Source organism: Artemia franciscana, chromosome 7, assembly GCF_032884065.1.
Source record: "Artemia franciscana chromosome 7, ASM3288406v1, whole genome shotgun sequence".
NCBI lineage: Eukaryota > Metazoa > Arthropoda > Branchiopoda > Anostraca > Artemiidae > Artemia > Artemia franciscana.
This window is the reverse complement of record NC_088869.1, coordinates 18,146,672-18,168,725: the sequence shown is the minus strand read 5'-3', so window position 1 is coordinate 18,168,725 and position 22,054 is coordinate 18,146,672. Positions and strand designations below refer to the sequence as shown.

At 35.6% G+C, this 22,054-nt stretch overlaps 1 protein-coding gene across 3 annotated transcripts in view; it reads right to left on the bottom strand.

Annotated features, from left to right (window-relative positions):
- Positions 1-21,275, bottom strand: part of LOC136028928 (metallophosphoesterase 1 homolog) — a 26,397-nt gene extending 5,122 nt beyond the window's left edge. The window contains exons 1-3 of one of the 3 annotated variants that reach the window (XM_065706905.1): positions 21,200-21,275; positions 11,501-11,704; positions 4,868-5,089 (exon numbers count right to left, since the gene is read on the bottom strand). In XM_065706905.1, coding sequence (XP_065562977.1) covers positions 4,868-5,089; positions 11,501-11,660 — 382 coding nt within the window. In that variant the 5' untranslated portion in view covers positions 11,661-11,704; positions 21,200-21,275. Of the gene's footprint in view, positions 1-4,867; positions 5,090-11,500; positions 11,705-21,158 lie in introns of all 3 variants that reach the window. The other 2 variants (XM_065706907.1, XM_065706906.1) reach the window with 2 other exon arrangements.
- Between the last annotated feature and the right edge of the window lie 779 nt (positions 21,276-22,054).

The window sequence follows — 22,054 nt, the reverse complement described above, 5'->3', positions numbered from 1 at the left end:
TGTGAAAAGAGGGGTAATATTCTCTCTAGTCGATAGAGTTCTAAGAATCTGTTCACGTAAACGTGTAAATTCTGAATTAAATTTTGTTGATATATATTCTATTCTGCAATGGCTACCCATTTCAGCTTATTGAAAATATCATGAATAGACGATTAAAAAAGATAAAACAGGAGAATAGGGAGCTCGTTTCACTTGATTCAGTTACTCTGGCAATTGATAACAAAACTTTCAGCACTTTACATACATCTTGAAACTCAGCGACAACCTTGAAAAAAGTATAATTTCTCAAAACAACATAATCTCAATTGAAAAAAAAACATAATCACAAAACATAACAAAAAAATGAACATTTTTAACTTGGATAGAATAAAACTGGCCTTATACTGGGCAGTGGTGTCTACAAAGTCCCGTGTTCAGGTGTGAAATTTTACATTGGTAAGACCCATCAAAAAATGGGAGAACGTTTGCATTAACACAAAATTTCAAAAGATAAGTCCCTGAGATCCAAAAATAAAAATGACAACTTTAGTTCTGCTTAGATCCCTCCATGTCTTAAAAATTCTGAACATTCGGTTCTGTTGTGATTTTGATTTTGTCAACATTCGGTTAGGGTTGGCTTGCAAAAACATAAGCCAATGGATTTAAAACATGATTTTTAACAAAAAATATCTGAAAAATATTTTAGGAATGATGAGGGGGCCATAGGGTGCCAAAAGGCCATTAATAGTGTGACACGCTGGCGTGAATTGAGATGGTGTATCCCGAAGAACTGGCTTACGAAAAAAAGAGCCAACCGATTTAATGTATGATTTTTAACACTAAAATATCTGGGAAATGTCTTAGGAATGATGAAAGGATGCTAGAGGGTGTCAGAAGGCCAGTCAGTGTGGCCCAAATCACGTTGAGGGTGGCTTGCGAAGAAACGAACTATTGGATTTCAATCATTATTTTTAACAAGAAAAACGCCTATAAAATGCCTTAGCAATGATAAAGAGTGCCAGAGGGTGCCGTACGCCATCCATAATGTGACGTGAAGTGTATTGCTTGGACTAACATGTTCTACAGTCTAAAGTTGAAATGGGAGATGGTAAAATAATTTTTCGGCGAAGGGGGACTGATATCTAGCACATAGTCAAAGAAATGAGGCATTTCATTAAGACCTCTCAGAAAAAACTCTTAATACGGCTAAAATTTATCTATAATAACCCCCCCCCCGTGAATTGGTTGTTCAGGTGTGCTAGCCACATGTTGCCACGGTGGCATGAATATACATAGTCTTAGTTCAAAAGAACGAGGTATTTTCATTAAGACCTATCAGAAATAAATCTCAACATAGTTTAAATTTTATTGTGACGGTGGCGTAAATATACATAGTATTGGCTTAAAGAAACGTGGAATTTTCATCAACACCCCTCAGAAATAACTCATAAGGTTTAAGATTATTTCTAATAACAAGCCTCCCCTCTGGAGTTGGTTGCTAGGGGGGCTAGCAACATATTGTCACGGCGTCATAAAATAGGCATAGTCTTGGCTCAAAAAACGTGATATTTTCATTAAAACCTCTCAGAAATAACCGAATGCACAAATGTGTTTCTTTTCTCCTAGTTACATCTAATAGAGCAAAGAAACGATGTATTTTCAGTAAGACCTCAAAGAAATACCTCTTAATACGGCTTAAATTTATCTATAATTAACAAGCCATCGCTCTGGAATTGGTTTCTATCTCTCAGAAATACCTATTAGTAGGACATAAATTTACTTTTAATTGAAACCCTCCACTCTTCCCTCCCTGAAATGGTGTGCTAGGACCCATGCCTTTCTTTCATTCACGCTTGGTTTTCTCTTGTATTTTATCCTATATCAGGTTTTTTCACGTTTTTGTTTTTCCATTGGCTGAGTTTTTTAACTGCAATTTAAGCATATTGTAGTCTATATACAAAGGTATGCCCGTTCAAGATTGCCTCTAATATAATTGCTAAATTCTGTGTAGGGAAGAGAAAAAGAAAGACTTTTGATCATATATTAAGGTGTACCATATTCTAGTCATATTGATACTTCCGACTTTTGATCATATAATATGAAAAAAACTTCGTTTTCTTAAAGAGTTAAAGAGGCTGCGTCCCAAAGTCGAACCTTAAAACGTACAGGAATTAGAAGAGGCAGTTGGGGGGCTGCCGCCCCCCAAACCCCCAGCTTTTAAAGACTCTTTTGTACAGTTTTTTTTTGTGGGGGGACTTCATTGTTACTAATTACTAGTTTTGGCGCAATGGTTCTCCTGTCCTCTTGTGTTTAACATTTTTCGAAGTTATTCCATTATTCATTCATTTCAATTTTTTGTTAATTAACAGAGGGCCTTTCCGAAGCCAAGAGCGGGGGGTTAGCAAAAAAACAAAAAACCTGTACAAAAGAATCTTTAAAAGCTGGGGGTTTGGGGGGCGGCAGCCCCCCAACTGCCTCTTCTAATTCCTGTACGTTTTAAGGTTCGACTTTGGAACGCAGCCTCTTTAACTCTTTAAGAAAACGAAGTTTTTTTCATATTATTTCTGTACGATTTTCTACAATCCATGGTGGATGTAATTTAATAATTCCTGTACTCCTCGTACAGGAATTAGGAGAGGAACTTGGGTGGCTGCCGCCCCCCCGCTTTTAAATCATTGTATAAAATAGAAAAAAAAATAGATAGAATGACCGAAATGTTTCTTTTGCTCATAAGAAGCTAATATTCTGTTATCTCTCAATTGATAAGCTGTCCAGGTGTTATCAAAATTATACACTTTTATTTTGATGTTGTTAAAAAAAACCGCCCGTAAGGGACTTGAACCCTTGACCAGAGGATTAAAAGTACCACGCTCTTCCGACTGAGCTAATCACTTACATGTGTGTAAATATAACTTCTCAATAATTTTTAAAAATTTCAAATTAACATGGGCTCTTATGGAGAGAAATGCGTTAATTAAGTAGCTAATGCGTGGTTTCTGGAAAACAGGGAAGGAGTTATCGGATCGAGCTGAAATTTCGCGGATAAGATCCTGGGCCCTAGGGGACCTTAACTTGTGAATTTCAGTCCGATCGGACAATGTTAAAGGGGGCTGGGGTTGACGGGTCGAAACTTTCGGCCAGATTTTCCCCATGAAGGAAAAGTTGGAGGGGGATGAAATTTGGCAGGTTTCTTAGTTGGAGCTCGGGCTACGAAATACATCCCTCCCCATCCCTCTGCGACCACTGGAACCGAAGATCGCTTAACATTGTCGTGGGTCGCCTCTTTATAGAGGCACGAATGTGCCGCCTTGATATGAAGTTGTACCATATTCTAGCCAGATTGATACTTTCACTTTTATTTCATCTGTGACAGCATATCCAAGTTCCAATAGAGTAAAAGACTCTATTACTAAAAAAATACATGATGAACAAGCACCAATATAATCTGATAACAATTTCTAAAGCATTACTTAAGAGGCAGGTGCTCACAAAATGTAAGCAATTTCTAGTAATCGATCTTCCCCCCTTCAGGTCAATTACTGCAGCCAATGGGAACACGCAATCCATTTAATCATTCTAGTAAGCGGAAACAGAGGATTATCCTTGCGTGCAATAAGTTATAACTTAGAAAGTATTAAACGAATAATAATATTAGAAAGGCTTTCATAGTCCACCTGTCTAGCGCTCCATTTTACTGAGGGAAAATCTCTTTCAAATGGTAATGCGGACAAAAATCTAATGTGGAATATATAGGTTACCTTAGAAAAAAAGTCAAAACAAGTATATAAAACAAAATAAAAGTAAAACAAAATATATCTTAAAAACACCCTGAAAGCAAAAAAACGCCTTGAAAGAAAATCAAATCTTGAAGAAAAGAAAACACACCGAAAGAAAAAAAAACACCTTGAAAGAAAATGAAATCCTGAAGCAAAAAATCTCTTAAAAGTATTATGTAATACCCATGTATGCACCGTCAATACGTAACACCCCAGGTGTGCGCTGTCATTACGTCACTCCCAATAAATTTACCAAGTAACGTAAGATTGCGTCATCCCGAAATAAATCTATCAAGTCACGTAAGACTGAGTCACATCCCACGTGTGTACCATCATTACGCACACCTGCATCTCTTAGAAAACATTCTCTATGGCGTAACGTACAGGTGTAATTTAACGTTACAGACACGCTATAGTATTGCGCAAGACCCAGGTGTGTGTAATAGCGCCATGAGGAGCTAGCAACTTCTGGTTTATTTCCTATTTTATTACTAATAAAATGAAGAATAAAAACTAGAACGGTGTTAAAGAATGAAACGAGAAAATAGAGAAGAGAACAATGACAGAGAGAGAGAGAAAACAAAACTAAAAACAGTTACATGTTAAATATGTCTAATAAGTGTAAAATCAGTAAACAGAAATTTTTTTTGGGTGATTGCAAACAGGGCCGTATCCAGGAATTTTTTTCGGGGGTGGGGGGTTACAAAAGGAATTTCGGGGGGGGGGTGGTCTACAAAAGAACTTTTTTGAGGTGAAGCTTACAAAAAAGACTTTAAAAACTTATCAAAAATTTGTTTATATTCATTTTTGCTACGTTTTTAAGAGTCGGAAAAAAAATTGGGGGGGGGGATCAAACCCCATTACCTCCTGTATATAGCCTTGGTTATAACAGCACAGACTATAAGGAAGTACATTTCTTTTTATAAACAAGAAGGCATTTTCAACAAAAAGCAATATGTTTGAACTCGAGCGAAAATTTCTTACTGTTAAATCTATTTGAAGAAGAGGCGGAAAGCTGATCACTTAAATAAGTAATTTCTGTCTTTCAGATTTGCTTGTGCCAGGAACCGAAATACACTGATATGAATCATTCTCCATATTGACTAACTTACCTGGCAAATATATAGTTTTTACAGATGAATCTACATGAAAAAGAGTCATGAATCTGGAAGCGTATTCAGAGAAAAGCTGATCATTTGATAAGCTACCTTCGTCTGTCAAGTCCCCAAGAAAAACTACAATGTCAGGCTTGAAAAAATTTGATGCCACTTGAAAAGTAGAACGCAAATATCTATCAGAGTCCCATCTAGTAATGATATTTTCATTTTCGTAGCCTGAAAGAAAATTAGAATGCATATGGAACTTAAGGCCACACAAGTCTGATCTCATTATTGCTTCTACATTAAATTTTGAAAAAAAAGTTGCAGATTTAGTGTAATGTTTGTTTCATCTAGAATATTAATAGTCTGATCTCATTATTGCTTCTACATTAAATTTTGAAAAAAAAAGTTGCAGATTTAGTGTAATGTTTGTTTCATCTAGAATATTAATATTCTCTGTACAAAGCTTAAAAAATCCAAAGTTCAGAAGTTCTGAAAAAAAAGATAAAGGCTTCTTTATATTTAATGCGCCTTTTTATATTTTCCTTTTATTACATATATCTGAAGTCCCTTCGTTGTCAAAATCTTTAGTCCTCAGTTTTATCGATTATGAGCAAGCTTACGATTCCGTTGATAGAAGAGCGTTAGCAAAGGTTTTATCCTTATATGGTATACCAGAAAAATACATTAAAGTGATTTATGCTATGTACGAGAATAATACTGCTGCAGTTAAGGTAGGAAATGAGGTTAGCAACTGGTTTTGTATTAAATCAGGAGTTGAACAGAGTTGTGTTCTATCCCCCTTTATACGGATCATTTTGATGGACTTCGTCTTAAGGAGCACAGGAAAGGCAATTGGAGATCACGGAATCAAATGGGGAGGAAAAACGCTCCTGGACTTAAATTATGCTAATGATTTAAGCATATTAGATGAAAGTGTGAGCAAAAAAAATGACTGAATTTTTAGAGGTTTTGCGAGTTCAGGGTGCTAAAATAGGCTTGAAAATTAATGCTAAGAAGACTAAGTCACTAAGGCTAGGAATAAGTGAAAATGAAAAGGTGACATTGGGTAACGAAAAGATTGATCAGGTTGGGAGCTTCACTTACCTTGGTAGTATTATTTGTAAAGATGGTGGGAGCAGTGAAGATGTTAAAAGCAGAATAGCTAAGACTCAGGGTGTTTTTTCACGGTTAAAAAAAGTTTGGAAGAATAGGAAAATAAGTCTGCAAACCAAGATTGGAATGTTGGAAGCTACAGTGATGACAGTGGTCAAATATGGCTCTGAAGCATGGGCGCTCCGAAAAGCAGATGAAAATTTACTAGATGTTTTCCAGAGAAATTGCCTACGGATTGTTCTGGGTACCCGGCTGACTGACCGTATTTCAAATAGTAGGTTGTACAAAAAATGTGGTTCAATCCCGCTTTCTAGGGCTATAATGAAAGAAAGGTTGAGATGGCTAGGCCACGTTCTGCGGATGGATGGCAGATTGCCGAAGATTGTCCTTTTTGGCCAACCGTCTGGGGCTACACGAAAAGCAGGTCGTCCTTGTCTGGGTTGGCAGGATGTCATAAATAAAGATTTAAAGGAAATGGGAACTTCTTGGGAGGGTGTAAAGAGGGAGGCCTTGAATAGATTAGGTTGGAGGAGGAGCGTGCGTAGCTGTGTTGGCCTCAGGCGGCTTGGTGCTGCAGTGAGTTATTAGTAGTAGTAGTAGTAAAAAACAACTCTTAGTGTTACTCAAAGCAGAAGAAACATATACGTTCAACACTGTATAGGTTCAAGAAGAGCAATAGCTCAACGAGCCCAATTCTATGACTGTAAAAGCCCCCCCTACCCGCCCAAAAACAGGATGGACATTTAATTTACTACACTGGTATTAAATTGAATAAATGATGACAAGTTCCTTAAGGAATAAAGGACAAAGATCCTCCTGAGCCTGAGACATCGAACCAACGTCGCTGTTGCTAAGTCTTCTTTTACGTGGGCAAATGGCAACTTTGTCACCCATCCTTACTGTGGCGGGGATCGATCCCCGGGCACACAAGTTCCTTAAAGACGGTCTCAAAATATGCTGTATTCTTAAACCCAAACTTATTCTCTGCTTCATGACATCCAATCAATGTTGTTAGTTTTAAAATGCACAATGTATATAAGCTAGTGCTTTATAAATTTGACAAAACCATAAAACCTAACACGATTTATGTTATTATTGCTAAAACAGCAAGATATAAAAGCTAAAGCCTCAAAAAATAACATCCAATAACTATTTCACATGTACTCAATGTTGAAAAAAGTTAATTCTATACATATCCCCAGCTTATTGCCACATATTTTACTTCAGATGGCAAAACTGCTTCTCTGCTATTTTCCAACTCTAGAATGTATCAGAAAAAAAGGCAGACCAATTAGTACGAGCAGGTAGTGGCCAAATGGGGGACTCGAGCCCCCACCTTTCAAAAACCCTAAATTTTCCAGGATTTCTGGGCACTATTATTCAAATTATCAAACAAAAGGTATTTTTCCTTATCAGCCCTCTCCTTCCTCTTCATAGAAAAAACTCCTGAATACGAATACCGACCTTGAAGAGGAACAAGCTTTACGATTCTCACTTATAAATCGCTTTTTGCGATATAGGACAAATTATCGTTGTAAAACTGAACGGTCTAAGATTTCTTGTGTTGCTGGGCAACATTACTACTTTCGCAGCTGTTAAATTTTTTTATGATTAGGAGTCTGTAGCTCTAAAGCGGTAAGAGATCCAGAAATTTTTTCCTGGGCCGGGGAATCACATGGATGGGGGAAGAATTCCTACGAAATTAGTAAAATCTATAGGAATTTTCCGAAAAAAAATTACTTAAATGGTATCAAAACGAGACTATTATAGATGGGAAAGTAAACGTTTCCAGAACAAATGTATTTCATATTCTTGCATAATATTAAATTTTCCCTCTTAGAAGAGCCGGAAAATAATATTCCTTATCTCTTCCAGGTTTAAAAAAAAAAATCTGTCTTGAATGCCAAATTCCGACTTTTGGTTCCGACTTTTGATTTGATGCCTCTTTTAATTTTAATTGAGTAGTACTCTGAAAAGCACACAATATAAGCGGAACTTTCTTATATACGAAACTGCTTCCTCCGCTTACAACCAATTTCACAAGTTGCCGTGACGCATTAAATTTGTTTGACATTTTAGAGGTAAATTTCTTTCTAGACACGGTAGAATTTTTTTTTATCACGGATCGACCGATCTTCACTTTCTAAGCACTGGAACTGACACTGGTTTTCCCAAATATATTCTTTTTGTGTTATTCTTTCTATTGAGAAGTTTCAATTTTGCGGATTCACTACATTTTGTTTGAAAGATCTTCTGGATTCAAAGCTAAATTTTTTTGAAATCAAATAGCTTTGAATACTGATAGAACCTCATATTATTTCTTCAAAAATACAAGCAAATCACGGTTTAAAAGTTTAATTCCATTAGAATTGAGCAAGAAAACATGCCCTGTACTATATCCGAAAATCAACCGTACACTACACAATGTTTACACAATGAACCGTTCCAAGGATGCTCATCAGCCGCAGTAAATAGTACACAGTCTTCATACAGGTAAAAACAAAAACGAACAGTTGACTAATAACATTTAGACCTTACAAAAAATTATTTACAACAATCACAATGCATCTTCAAACGTGATAAAGAGCAAATTATTAACCATGAGATATAGTTGCATGTGTTACTCCACAATTGTGACCCATAGAACACAGTTGCTGCAATAGACTGCACAGTTGCTGCATTAGCCTCTCAAACCAGACTAGATGACTAGTTGATGTCTTCTTGGCTGTAGATACTCCCATACTGAATTTAAAGTGAAGCCGGACACAGTGCGGAAGGTAGGTAGGGCTCAGAAATGGTATGCATGTGGAAATCTATCCACTGGTTTTGTCCAATAAGTTTTAAATAGATTGGAGGTCACAAAAGAGAAATATGCCCTTACAAATCGTCCGATAAAACCGATCGGTCAAAAAGGAAAATCTACTTGACTTTCTTCTGAAAAGTTGGCGACACGGGCGGGTTCTTGGAGGGTCCAAGAGCCTTCGTTTTGCCACCGATCATACAGATGAAAATCCTTTCGGTTGAGAGGGTGTCTCCGAGGGGGAAAAGACTCGTTTTGTAAAATCACTCAGATTGATAATCGAACCACACTTCCGATTCAAACAACGAAGAAAATACCTACTTTCCACTTAAAAGCTGGAGAAGGAAGGAATGGAGTTTTGAAAGAGCAACTATACCACTTTAATCTTCTAACCATACAAATTACATACCTCTGTGTGATATATTTTCAAAAACAACGGAACATACATACCGTTCTGCTAGAAATTTACCGTTACAAGTGATGATGAGGGGGAGGTTGACGTGCTCAATTTGACCCAGCATCAGTACAGAGAGCAAATACTAGTGTAAAAGCCCGTCAGCCAAAACGCAACTTTTCTACCTTTCTGCTAATACATTTGGTGGGAAGAGGGGTTTGTGGGACTATGGAGCCACTTTGTGTCTAAAATCAAACATATTTAAAATCATCGCACATTTCAAATTCATACAAGGTGTAACATACCAGTTTGCCTGCTACAAAGTTGGAGTAGGAGGGTCGGGGAGTATTTGAGCATTCACGGGCCAACTTTCCTCCTTTAATCGTTCAGACCAAAACCACTGTATGATACTGGTTAAAAGATGTGCAAAATGTCCACCAACATACTTTAAGGCTGGTGAGCATTCTTAGAGAGGCGTAGTCTAACTTTGGTTCTTTAATCATGCAGATTGATAATACTTCCATGATTCCGGTAAAACAAGGCGAAACATGCTCAATGTTTTGCTTTGAGTCTGTAGTAGGGGAGTGGAAATGGCACTGATGGACTGCTCACTCAATTCGGCTCACTAATATTGCAAAATCAAATCCTTATGTTATTCCGATTTAAGCAAGATGTAAGATGCTATGCTTGGGAGTTCGAAAATTAGGAGTGTTGGGAGATGTTAGTGGGGCCAAGAGCCCGCTTTATGATTCCAATTATAACGACATTAATCTGCTTCAAACAAGAGGCAACATGCCTACTTTCCTGCAAAGAAAAGAAAGGATGAGCCATGGAACCACTTTAGTCTCCAGTTGTTTCGGAAAAGAGTCTTGACTCCGTTTGAGTAGAATCGTTAAACAGTTCTTTTTTTCCCTTTTTTCGATACAAGTTGTTAGCCTTAAGAAATTTCCAAACTGTTTTTCCGCATGAATGAATTTTGTACACAATGCTTACATAGTGTGCACAATACCCCGTGTTTACAATGCTTTTCCCAGCTCTGCACAAAAGTTTCAACTCCACACCCCAGGCCGTTCCTGAAATATTGTAGATATGCCTCGGTGACCTGGATACACATAGCGTATATGGATTCATCTCAAACCCCCCCCCCCCAAAAAAAAAAGAAAAACCTTTAAGGCATGCTGTTTGGGCAGTTCGGACCACATGTCAAGTCTGGGTTTTTATACATATTTTGTTACAAATAAACTATGTTTCCAACACCATCTTCTTCTTAGCGTTTCAATTTAGCAGCTTTCACACCTTATTTGCACATTATATCATAGTGGAAAACGTTTACAAAAAGTGAAAAATATCGTTTGGGCAGCCTTGATGCACTAAGTGTAGTTTGAAGCTCGAAAATCCCTTAAAATTTGTTAATAGTTTTAATTTAATAAACTTGGCCGTTCCTGAGATATCGCTTTTGAAAAGCTGAATGCACATAATTCTTTTTTATTTAGGTGAATACAACTGAATAAACTTTAAAACGAATTTCAGCTACACTCCTGTTTATTTTTTTTTATAATAAGAGCCAAGCAATAAAATATCTAATTTTTTTTTAAGGGTGCCATTACCCAATCTTTTTAAATATCAAAACCAAAATCCAACTCTAGTTAGAAATACTAACTAAAGTTACAGCAAACAATGTCAGACAACCGAACAACAAACGACTTGTTACTGTAGAGTCAAAACTTTACTCAATTTTCAACAATTCCACAAAACCTCTTCTATGTTCTCCCCCAAGGATCCATAATTCGTATCTTGAAAGTGGTTCTGTAAAACAAAATTAGCATTTTTTCCCAATGCCCAGTTACTGAAGCTAAACCATCCTTAGTTTTCAGCACAGACCCAGTATCATTTTTTTCTTTCTTTGGTATTGCATTATCTTTAATAACGGCTTTGTCCTTATCGGTGCTTGTTATGGCTAGTTGTGTGCGTTATCTATTCTTTTTTTTTCTTCTCTGCTCTGTTCTTTAGTTTTTATAATTGGTTTCCAAATAAAGAGCATTAATAACATAAATCAATGTTTTCGTTTTCGTATTATTTTTCTTCAGAGTACTCATTATAGGGCATTCTATTTACAGAGGTAAAAATAAATTATTGCAATTAATTATTGTATATTATTATAATATATTATATTATTGTAATTAATTACATTTAATAAACTATTATAATTACATTATTTATTGTAACTGTATGTAATATATTGTAGTAATATATTATATGTAATAAAATTATTGCAATTAAATAAATAAATTATTTCTATAAGCAATTTCTAGTTTAGCTCACTGTGAAGGCTTACCTAAAATTTGAGGATCAGCAACAACCAAGATCCTAGCACCTTCTCCAGTGTTAGCCTCCCACTTCCATAAATTGATATAGTAGACTAAATACTCATTGTATACAACCAACAGAAAAGATATCCTTAGTAGTAGAATTCGAAAATCCCACTTACGAACCATCAGTAGCAAGCAACCCAGCTAGTGATACTTCATTTGGGCCATTCCTAAGAAAACAGGCTATTTATTTTACAGGGTAAAAGTAACTCTAGGGTAGTACAAAAGGACAGCTAAAGAGAAATAAAGAATGATCTATAAAAGAGGGTCAAATTCTTATTCTCGTCAATTGGTTACACTTGAAATGATGGTCTGTTCTTTGAGATGATTAATAAACAATCTCATGGCTAGAAGGAAGCTTCAAATACAGGATGTATCAAAACAACTGACCTAATGCACACATACATATTGGCACACAGGACAAAGGGATTGCTGCTTGAAAATTAGTACAAGCCTTCTTCCCTTTTCCCACTGAAAAAAAAATGGGATAAAAATGTGCATCTGTATGCTGACCTCTTCCTATGAGAAAGCACGAGAAGTACTTTCTTGTAAACTTTGCTTCTGGAAAAAGCAAAGAAGAAAAAGAAGTTGAGTGGCCTTGTTTATGGTTTTCTAAATCTTTTCTTAAGTTTCTAATCAATCTTAAGTAAAGTAATAGTATACTTAAACCTCAAGATATCAATGAAATTTCAGGTGTTTTCTAATTCCAAATTACAAATCCCAAAGCTGGACCTTAAAACACAAAAGGTGAAATTAACATGGCATCAAAAATATTCTTAGTTCTATCAATTGATTCCAAAATTGAATAACATAGTGAAAAAGCTTGAATAACATAGAAATTAAATAAGCATAAAAATAATAATTGGAGAGAAACTGGTTATGTATTGCTAGGTTTGTTTTTTGTCAAAACATGAAACAGTGCTAGGTTCAGAGGTATATTTTAAACTAAACTTTTATCAAATTAACATTGATACTGCAAAAATTACAATAGTGCTGGTTTCGTTGGAAGTTTGATAGTAGCTAAACAATAATGGATACACGTCGTGCACGCTGGGCACCTAAAATCCACTGGTAAACCTCAATACCAGACGGCGCGAAAGCAGAATTATCAACTTAATTTTATGTTTGTTTGATGTGTGTATTGTTTATTATGTATTGTTTAATGTTTTTTTTTATTATTATTTACTATGTAAGTATAGTGTCTTTGCTAAATAGTCACATTTCCTTGTTAGCACTTGAAGACAAAATATGCTATTGAAGACTTAGGGCACATCCACACCACTTTTGCTTTTTAACCGTTTGGGATTCAGTTAGCATAAGCAAAATGGTTTACCAAAAAAAAAAAGTATTTCAGAATTTAGAAACATTTAAGCTTGTATTTGGAAAAAAAATCAGGCAAGAGTTCCTTGAAACTCCCTTCCCCTCAAGGATATCCCAGACCCTGGAGGTGGAGCCCCTCTTCCCCTGAACCAAAATTCTGAAATTACGCTTATGGATATTACGCCATGCCTAACACCTTTTATGTCCTGGGGATCTGAATTTTGGAATAACCCTGCAAACTTGTCAAATAGTAAAGTAAATACATACTCTTATAGTTAAGTGTGGTCACAAGGACATCAGTATCAAAGCACAACCTACAGCCCAAGTCATGGCTAAATTTTTGGGCTAAAAAGAGAGGTTATTTCACTTATAGCTCTTCCAAAACCATTTCCATGGGTCTAATATGTGTTCTATGGATATTAAAGCAATGTTTGTTGATTTGATTTAACTTATATGTGATCAAAGTTTGGTTTTCCAAATTTAATCTTTAAGAAAGTAAAACAGTTCAAAATAGGGATGATACCTTTTTATTGACAGTGAATAGATATAAAATTATTTAACTGGATATTTCGAACACATATACAGTGTTCATCATCATAGAATCCCTCCTACAAGCTGAGTTTCAGGGAATTTCTTACAAGTTGGCTGTATCTTGTTCATGCCATTGTTGGCGTCTTGTTATATTCTAGAGATGGCGGCGCCATGGTGCTCTGGGGGAAGGGAGGCAATTGTTTAATTCTCTTGGATCAGCAATGTGGGCATGGAGTGGTTTACACAACGTGGAGAGGGTGTCGACATGTCACCCCTATCTAGCAATATGCTATCGTCAAATCCTTCACAGCCCAAACTTATGCCTCCTTAGCTGTGATTTGGGTGATATAATAGGTGCTTGTGCTTCTGCTGCAGAATTGTACGTTTGCTTGTCTGCACCAAGTATGATGGCAGGTATTTTTCCGTCAGGCATTTTCTGAAATTCGGTGTAATCAGTTGGTGTATTCTGGTATTCTAGTACACATAGGAAACAGTCTTCAATGTTTTCAGTTGCCTTCAGTCATGATGCTTTTTAATGATCTGTAGAGCCTTCTCGGGTTGGATGAGCTCAATGATATGCTCCAAGCTCTGGCAAAACTGATGAATTCTCTGGAAGAGAATTGAGGGTTGTTGACAGACATTAGGCTATCTGTGATGGTATGCCATGCCAACCAAAGTGCCCTTAAGTTGCATTAAGACCACATTAGACAATGATGTCCTATGTCTGAAGACTTCAAAACGGCTTTGATAATCAACAATTACTAAGAAATTAGAACCATTCCATTCGAATAGATATGCAGCCGCCTTCTGCAAATGGCGTGTTTCAAGGTTATGGTTGGTCATCAGCTCCTTCAAGTTACTTGGCATGTGCTTTGCACATGTTTCAATGTATTAGATAATTTCGAAGACCACACTACCTATCCATGACCATACATAAAATTTAAAATAGGGATAAAATCCTTTTAATAGACAGTGATAAATTTCACAAAAAATACTAGATGTTTTGGTCACATATACATTGACCGTCATCAATAGTTATACTAAACTAAAGCAATTGAAAACAATGATTGATTGTTTCATAATCTCAATATTTCCAAAGCAAAAACAGAAGCAAGTCTCTTTGACCTTCCTAGATCTGATTTGTTAGCATGAATTAAACTGAAACTTGGACAGAGGTTAATTGCAGTGGGTGAGTTGAACTTTACTCTACCTGACTTTAATAAATTATTGTAAATAGAGTTCAAACCAAATTCACCCATGTCTCTATCTAAAGCCATGTTCTTGAATAAAATTTTCTTAATTTCAATAGTTTTTCAAAAATGTTGCTTTAAACCCTGGTCCCTAGTAACTAAAGAGGCCTTATCAAAGAGAATAAAATTGTATTTCTAGGGATCAGGGGGAGATTACTACAGCATCAAGACTCTATTTTGTTGGCTTTAAAGCAAAATTCTAAACTTGAAGATTTCACTTCAGCCCTTTTGGAACATATTTTTGATTTTCCAGACCATTTTATTTTGTTTGATAAGGCCTCTTTGATTCCTAGGGACCAGGGTTTAAAGAAAAATTTAAATTGGGGTTAAAGAAAAAAAAAATGTTTTTTTTAATTGTAGTTTTACTGATTTGATACTAGAAGCTAGATTTTTCCATCATATGAGAAACTGCTGCTTGAACTCATGCTATGTTGATATTTTTAAGCATTTGAATTGGTTGATCACAACACCCTAATTTATTTATCACTGAATGAAATTGAAGTACACCCTCTCTTAGTAAATTTTAAATATGTTTTCTTTCAAATAGATCCCAAAATGTGAAATATGAGATATTCTCTTTGAAACTCTCCCTAATTAGCCGGGAATTTCTATCCCATCCAAAATGCTAATAAAACATTTTAAACTCTTTGGTGTCACAAACTTCTAATAATCTTAAGTAGGACATGCTTATTTCAAGAATTACAGATTTTCCAGACAAAGGATCAGTGGCACCATTTGGGGAGGACAGAGGGAGGCCATGGCCCTCTTCTGATTTCTGGAGGGGCCCAATTTCAACCATGTAATTCTTTGCTAATTCGTCCTTGTTCTACTTTGTTCTCTTATTTTACCATATTTCTACTGTGAATTATTACTAAATAGCAAATTCAAGATACTTGATGGTTATTGCATTTCAAGAAACTATCCTGTTTTTGCTGTTCTCCCTAATTAATTTATTGTCACCCTTTTGGCAGGGGTTCGTAAAGTCCTTTCTGGGCTTGGAGACATTGAAATGTCTCCAGTAATTAATGAATCCCGTCAGTTAGCACTTTTATGTGTAGGCTAGCATCTGGAAAAGAGGAGTATCCAGAAAAGGGTGTCATTCCAGTTTTGTATTAAGTTTCTTGTTATGCTTCATCAAATAAAGAATTATGAAACAGTGTTGAGTTGTGTTCAATTTCAAATCGGATTATTGAAACATGAGTCCATCTGGTGTGGGTGGTGCAAAAAAACAAAGGAAAATAGAAGCCCAAAGGAAAGAAGAAGAATAAATTATGCACCAACGACTGGCTTCATTTTTGAAACCAACTGTAAGTAAATCTACCACATTTTATGGGGACAACCCATCAGCAACCAAAGTTTTACCAACAAACAAGCAGACCCTGTATGTGAGACAACTTTCTGAGGAGACAATTCTGCAAAAACCACAAATGGAGGAAATGGCTTCCACAACAATCAGTACTGATTTGTCCATGAACCCATATAATAACCCCTGACAACCAGTTTTGACTGACTATCCCACCACCACCATTGGGATTTGCAAACAAAAATTTAACAGCTCCTATTTCCTGGCATACCATGGCTCAAATATTCAATAGAACAGTACTTGGTGTTCTATTTCAATTGCTGACGTTTTAGTGGATCCTCAATAAGATCAGGCAAAAGGTATGGAGCTAGAGCATTCATTGATATAGGATTTAGGAATTGGAAAAAAATAATTTCGAACCTTATACAGCAGCACGAAAACAGCAACCAACACAAGACATGTGCCATTTTTTTGACTCAGTTCAAAGCTACTGAGATGGAGGCAGCAAAACCTATTGCATCATGCCTCTCCGAAGAACATGAAAAGGAAATACTAGAGAATAGACAGTACATAAAAGCTCTACTAAAACCTAGAGCATTACTGAGACAGCAGGATCTTGTATTTTGTGGTCATGATGAAGGGGAGGCTAGTGCTAATCAAGGGAATTTTGTAGTGACAGTACATCCTTTAATGGAAATCAACCCAGACTTGATGAAAAACTCTCGTAAGGCCTATGGCCATTACATGTCACAGAAGTACCAAAACAACTGCATTGAGGTCATAGGGAAAGAAATAATTCTATTGCTAAAGAAGTTACATAAGCATAGTATTTTGCCATTCTTACTGACAAGACAAAATGCCTCTTGAAAAAAGAACAACTGGCAATCTTAGTGTGCTATGTTCATGACCTGAAAATCAAAGAAAGGGTCATAACTTGCTATCACAAGCGCAAGGTTGACGCTGAGAGTTTGGCCAGCTTCATTTACAACAAAATAAGGGGTATTGGACTTGACTGGTCAAAGTGTGTTGGACAGTGCTATGATGGGGCCAGTGTAATGAGTGGACACTTTTCAGGAGTACAGGTCCATCTCTGAGAAAAAGCACCACAGGTGGTGTACAAACACTGTCATTCCCATAGACTTAACCTTGTCATTGGCAATTGTATGCAGAAAATACAAAGAATTTCATCAGTATTTTCAGTTTTTCAAACAGTTTACAGTTTTGTCTCAAACAACAACACTCAATATCAGTTTTTCATCAAAGCCTGGAAAACTGCCTATGTGCCTGTGCTAATGCTAGAAAGGACAGTAGTGACACGTTGGTCTTACTGGTATAGATCAGTGGCTAAGATCCTGGCTAGATGACTGTATACTTGCAGTTCTGTCCGTAGTTCAAAAATCTTCTGACAGAGAGGCAGGAGCAGAAGCTACAGGCCTTAAGAACTAGCTAGAGTTGTTTCCCTTCACATTCAGTATGCATGTCACTCACAAAGTTCTTGCAGTGATAAACCCTCTTTCTGAAACCCTACAGGCAGCAGATCTGGTTACTCAAGAAGCTAGCATTTTAATCAGTGCAACAAAGAACAAACTGAGAAAAATTCGTGATGACGAGTATTTTAGTGTCCTATACAGCAAGTCTAAAGAGATGGCCATTAATGTCAGAGCTGATCTGTTGGAAACAAGTGCTCTCTCTTCAGCCATACCTGCTAAGTCAAAATGAGTTCAGAAGATATCTAAATGACTAAGAGACTACTTGACAACAACAACAATTGGAAAGCACAACATTGACTCCAAAAGCACAACAACAGACAAAAAAATGTGGAGAGAGTTCAACAAGGTTTTGGACAGAGTGTTAAATGAGCTTGAAGAGCATTTTTCTATCCAGCTGCCAGTGCTAGAAGCCACACATTGCCTTAAACCCAAATCCAAAAATTTTATGGACTCAAATTTACTTCTTGTGATCACAGCATACTTCAATTGGGTGGGAATCAATGCTATGCAGCTGAAGTGTCAAGCTTTAATAGCTTGTACATTTTTTTGTAGCTTCCACAGAAACCAGGGAACGCTTTAAATGTCTTTGAAAGCCTCTGAGGATTGAAAGAAGCTTATTCTGAGCTTCTTAAGGTTCTCAGGATAGTCCTCACACTCCTACTTCCAACATGCTCAAACGAACGTTTTTTCTCTGTGTTGACATTTGTGAAGGACTAACTCCAGACAACAATGGAAAACAAGCAACTTTCACATTTGCTGCTTATATTTGCTGAGAAGGCTGCAGTGATGGAGCTTGATTTTGAGAAGCTTGTTGACAACTTTGCAAAATGAAGGAAAGGAGATATCCATTGCTGAAATAGCTGTACAAAAGTTTCTGATTTATAAAGTAAATGTTCCATTTTGGTACTGTTTTGGTCCCTAAATAGGCTGCAAAATGCAAACCCCAAAGGTATTACAGTACCTATAGGCATCTTCAAAAATATTAAAATGTTTAAGGCTGGATGGGAGCCAAGAATTGATGCTTGGCCCCACCTAAGATTTTCTGAAGTGGTACCAATGCAAAGGATAGTCAAAACTAAAACAATTTAAAGTAGATTAAACTGGTAGATTAACTTTGAAATGGTTAAATGTTGACAAAACTTCAATTATGAACAACAAAGAAATCTCTGCTGGATCATTAAAAATAAGAGAAAGTGGCCTATTCCAGATGGTATTTATAAAGAGATCTATATCACACATTATAGCATAGCGACATAGGTCACGCAATTACACTTTGTATGATTATCCCATTTTGCCTTTATTCTTGAGGCATTTTTTTCAGTTTTTTACTTCTACTATATGAATAGTATTTTATACATTTACAGATATGAAAAAGGTGAAGAGAAATAAAGTAAAATGAATAGGCATGTCAAATCCACCAGGATCTATCCAAAAGTATTTCAACACATGTCAAATTGGATTCCAACTTATATTGAAAACAGGTAACTTTTTTGTTCTGTCAAATTTGTAGGTGAAAACACTCCAGTTTAAGTTAATCAGAGTTTTGTGACCTTTTCTGATAAATCTTCAAACTTCTAATCAAACAGTTACATTTATAAATATTTTTTCTACATACTGAAACCCTTTTCAAACCAAAAGTCTGTAAAATAAGCCTTCTGGAGTAAAAAAGTGTTTTTTTTTTTTTTTTTTACAAAACTGTCAGATCATCAGTACCATTCAATGCACATCTCAATGTCCAGGAAGTTGATGCTCATCAGAAAACCTAGGACATCTGGTATTTTATCTGTTTCCACATAAGTGGATCATGGCAGGTCAAGAGAGTGCAGTTCAATATGCATATATTCAAAGTGATAGCTTCTGGGAAAGAGAATTTGCAGTTAAGGTTGGATAAACAAAATCACCCTTTAAAGTATCATAGCCACAAAAAAGGGAACTATTAAATGTATAGAGAATTTTAGAGAACTATTATGATGCAGGGAATTTTAATTTGTATTTTATTGTTGGGTGATGTGAGGGTTGCTGTTTTATGGGGACTGCTGGTGAGTTGATTTCTTTTCCTTATATATTTATATTTAGATGTTGGTTAGTATGATTATGACAAGTTTTATGATTCTTTATTTATTTTATACTGTTTCCCAAATAATGGTCCATTGAGCCCTTTGGGATATTCTTTTGCTATTGTTATTTTATGAAAATTAATAGAACTTGAACACACTTCACCAAGTACCTCAAAATTAATGTTCATGAAACCTTATCATTTAAGGAATATTTAAGTTAATTTCCAAAATGAAATCATGTAACCTAGGTATGATGTGTAAATTGAAACATATTTTCCCCCTAAATATTTTATGGTTATCATATTTTTCCCTTATTCATCCTTACATTTTGTATTGTCCCTCAATATGGCTTACTCAATTATGGTACTTTCCCCTCATTACTTTGTCTAATCTGTGTGATCCAGAATAATGCTATCCAAGTTTTTTTGTGGTGTGGGGAGCTGGGAGTCCATGAGGTCAGTCTACACTGAAGTAAATATAATGCCTGCAGCTGGATTGCAGGATTTTTATATATAAGTATCATAATGAGGGCCTTCCAGATTGTTTTGCAGGTATGATTGGTGAGAAGTCAGATGCTCATCAACACAATATTTGGATACAAGGAAATATTGAGGTTCCTAGGCTTGCTTCTAGTAGGTCTTCTTTTTATATTGTTTATAGAGCTACTAAGCTTTGGAACAAACTTAGTAAGGATATTAAGAATAATGGTAATTTTAACCAGTTTAAACCTGATTTACATATGAAGTTGCTCAGTAGGTATGCTTTCAAAACAGATTAACTATATTTTCAGTGGGTTATTTTTCTGTATTTTTCATTATGTTATTTTGGGGTTCTATATTGTAATGTTATGTTGTTTATTTTTATGTTGGTTTTGGTAAATGGTCTTATGCTCTATACTCCTTTTCTTTTTTCATTTTTTTTATTTTAGCATATCCTTGCAAGCTCTACTTTTGTTGTGCTAATATATAAAAATGATTCTTTTCAATAAGATTGTTCTACTACTACCACTACTAATATCTTTACGGTAGATGGCTGTGATAGTGTTTAACTTTCATATATAGACTAGGCCTATTTGAAAATGGATAAATGCACTAAAATCTATGTATATTTTTCTCAATTTTGAAAAAAAAACAAAGGTTCTCCTACTACAAATATGTCAACTAGGATTATTTTGCATATTATGAAGTAAGAATTGTTTTCTTAATATCTCCTTATGAGGTGAATTGGTCATAGATTTACACCAGTATTGTTTCTTAAATAGGGCAACATTGGAAAATTGGAAAAAAGGAAATATTAGAAAAGATTGTGCCTTAAGGGTCAGACAATCAAACTAGCCTTATTTGATGATTTAATATCAATTTTTCTAATTAGAAACTGAAATTACTTTGTGTTTTTAGACTTCACAGCTTTCATGGACATTTTAGGGCCCTTTTTTAGAGACTCATGAGAGTAGGTTTTGAAAATGAAAACCTCCACTCCTGGTGAAATACCACTGGTGGTGATACTTTTTTGTATCAAAGGTAATTCACCAGCATTGCCCTAGCAAAGAGAAATTGGCTTCAACAAATCGGATTGCTTAAAAAATTAACATTAGTGGCCAATAGCTTCTTTATTCTACTAATGCTCTATTGCTTAAAAGAACTAGTTGATTTGATATGCTTGCTTCAAGTTACCCAGGGAATTAAAAAGAATAAAATATGTATAAGGCCTAGACCTATCCTAAGCCTCTGCTAGGCTACTTGAAGGCAAATGGCAAAACGTGTAATTATTTTGAATTTCTGTAATCAACCTGCGAGATTGCCGAATGTTCATTTTTTTTAAACTAAACGAAAAAATTTTTTATGCTCCTTATTCGTTTTCCCGTCTGAATTACAACGCTTTGCAGAAATCTCTGTCTTATTGGTGAAGTGTGGTTTGTTCGGTTTTTGGTCAAGTATATGAAATGATGTTCCCACAAGGCGTGAAATCTGATTTTTTTATAAAATGGGAGAGGGGGGTGGTGGGTAAATAAATGATTTCAAACTTGACATTTGGTGCATTTACCAATAACAACGACTACATATAATTCCTAAGGCTGGTTATACAGTTTAGATGTGCCATTGAGAGCGATTAAACAATTTTATAGAAAATATAGTCTAGTTATAATTGATGAGTATGATAGAAGAGTTTTATTGAAAAATTATTAACGAAAAATAAAATGTATATTCCAGTAGTATATTCCAAATTTTCTGAACTGTGTGTCAAAAAATACTGTCTCAAACATTCACTCAGTTCTTTTATGTACAAGAAAAAGAACAAAATAATATTTATTACTCCCTAAAAGAGGTATCTAAGAAATAGTGAAAGAAAAGAATATGCAGGAGCTAAAGAAAATTTAAAATCTTATATAGCCAATTCTTGGCATATTACTACTTCTTCAGATTATCTTTTATTGCGAGGATGTTTAAAGAGTTAGATTAACGAAACATTAAAAGCCAGAGTTATACTACATTCCTGTGATTGGTTAAAATTCACTTAGTATTTGTGTGTACAAATAGATAAGAATAAAGTGATATTTTGTAACTCTCAT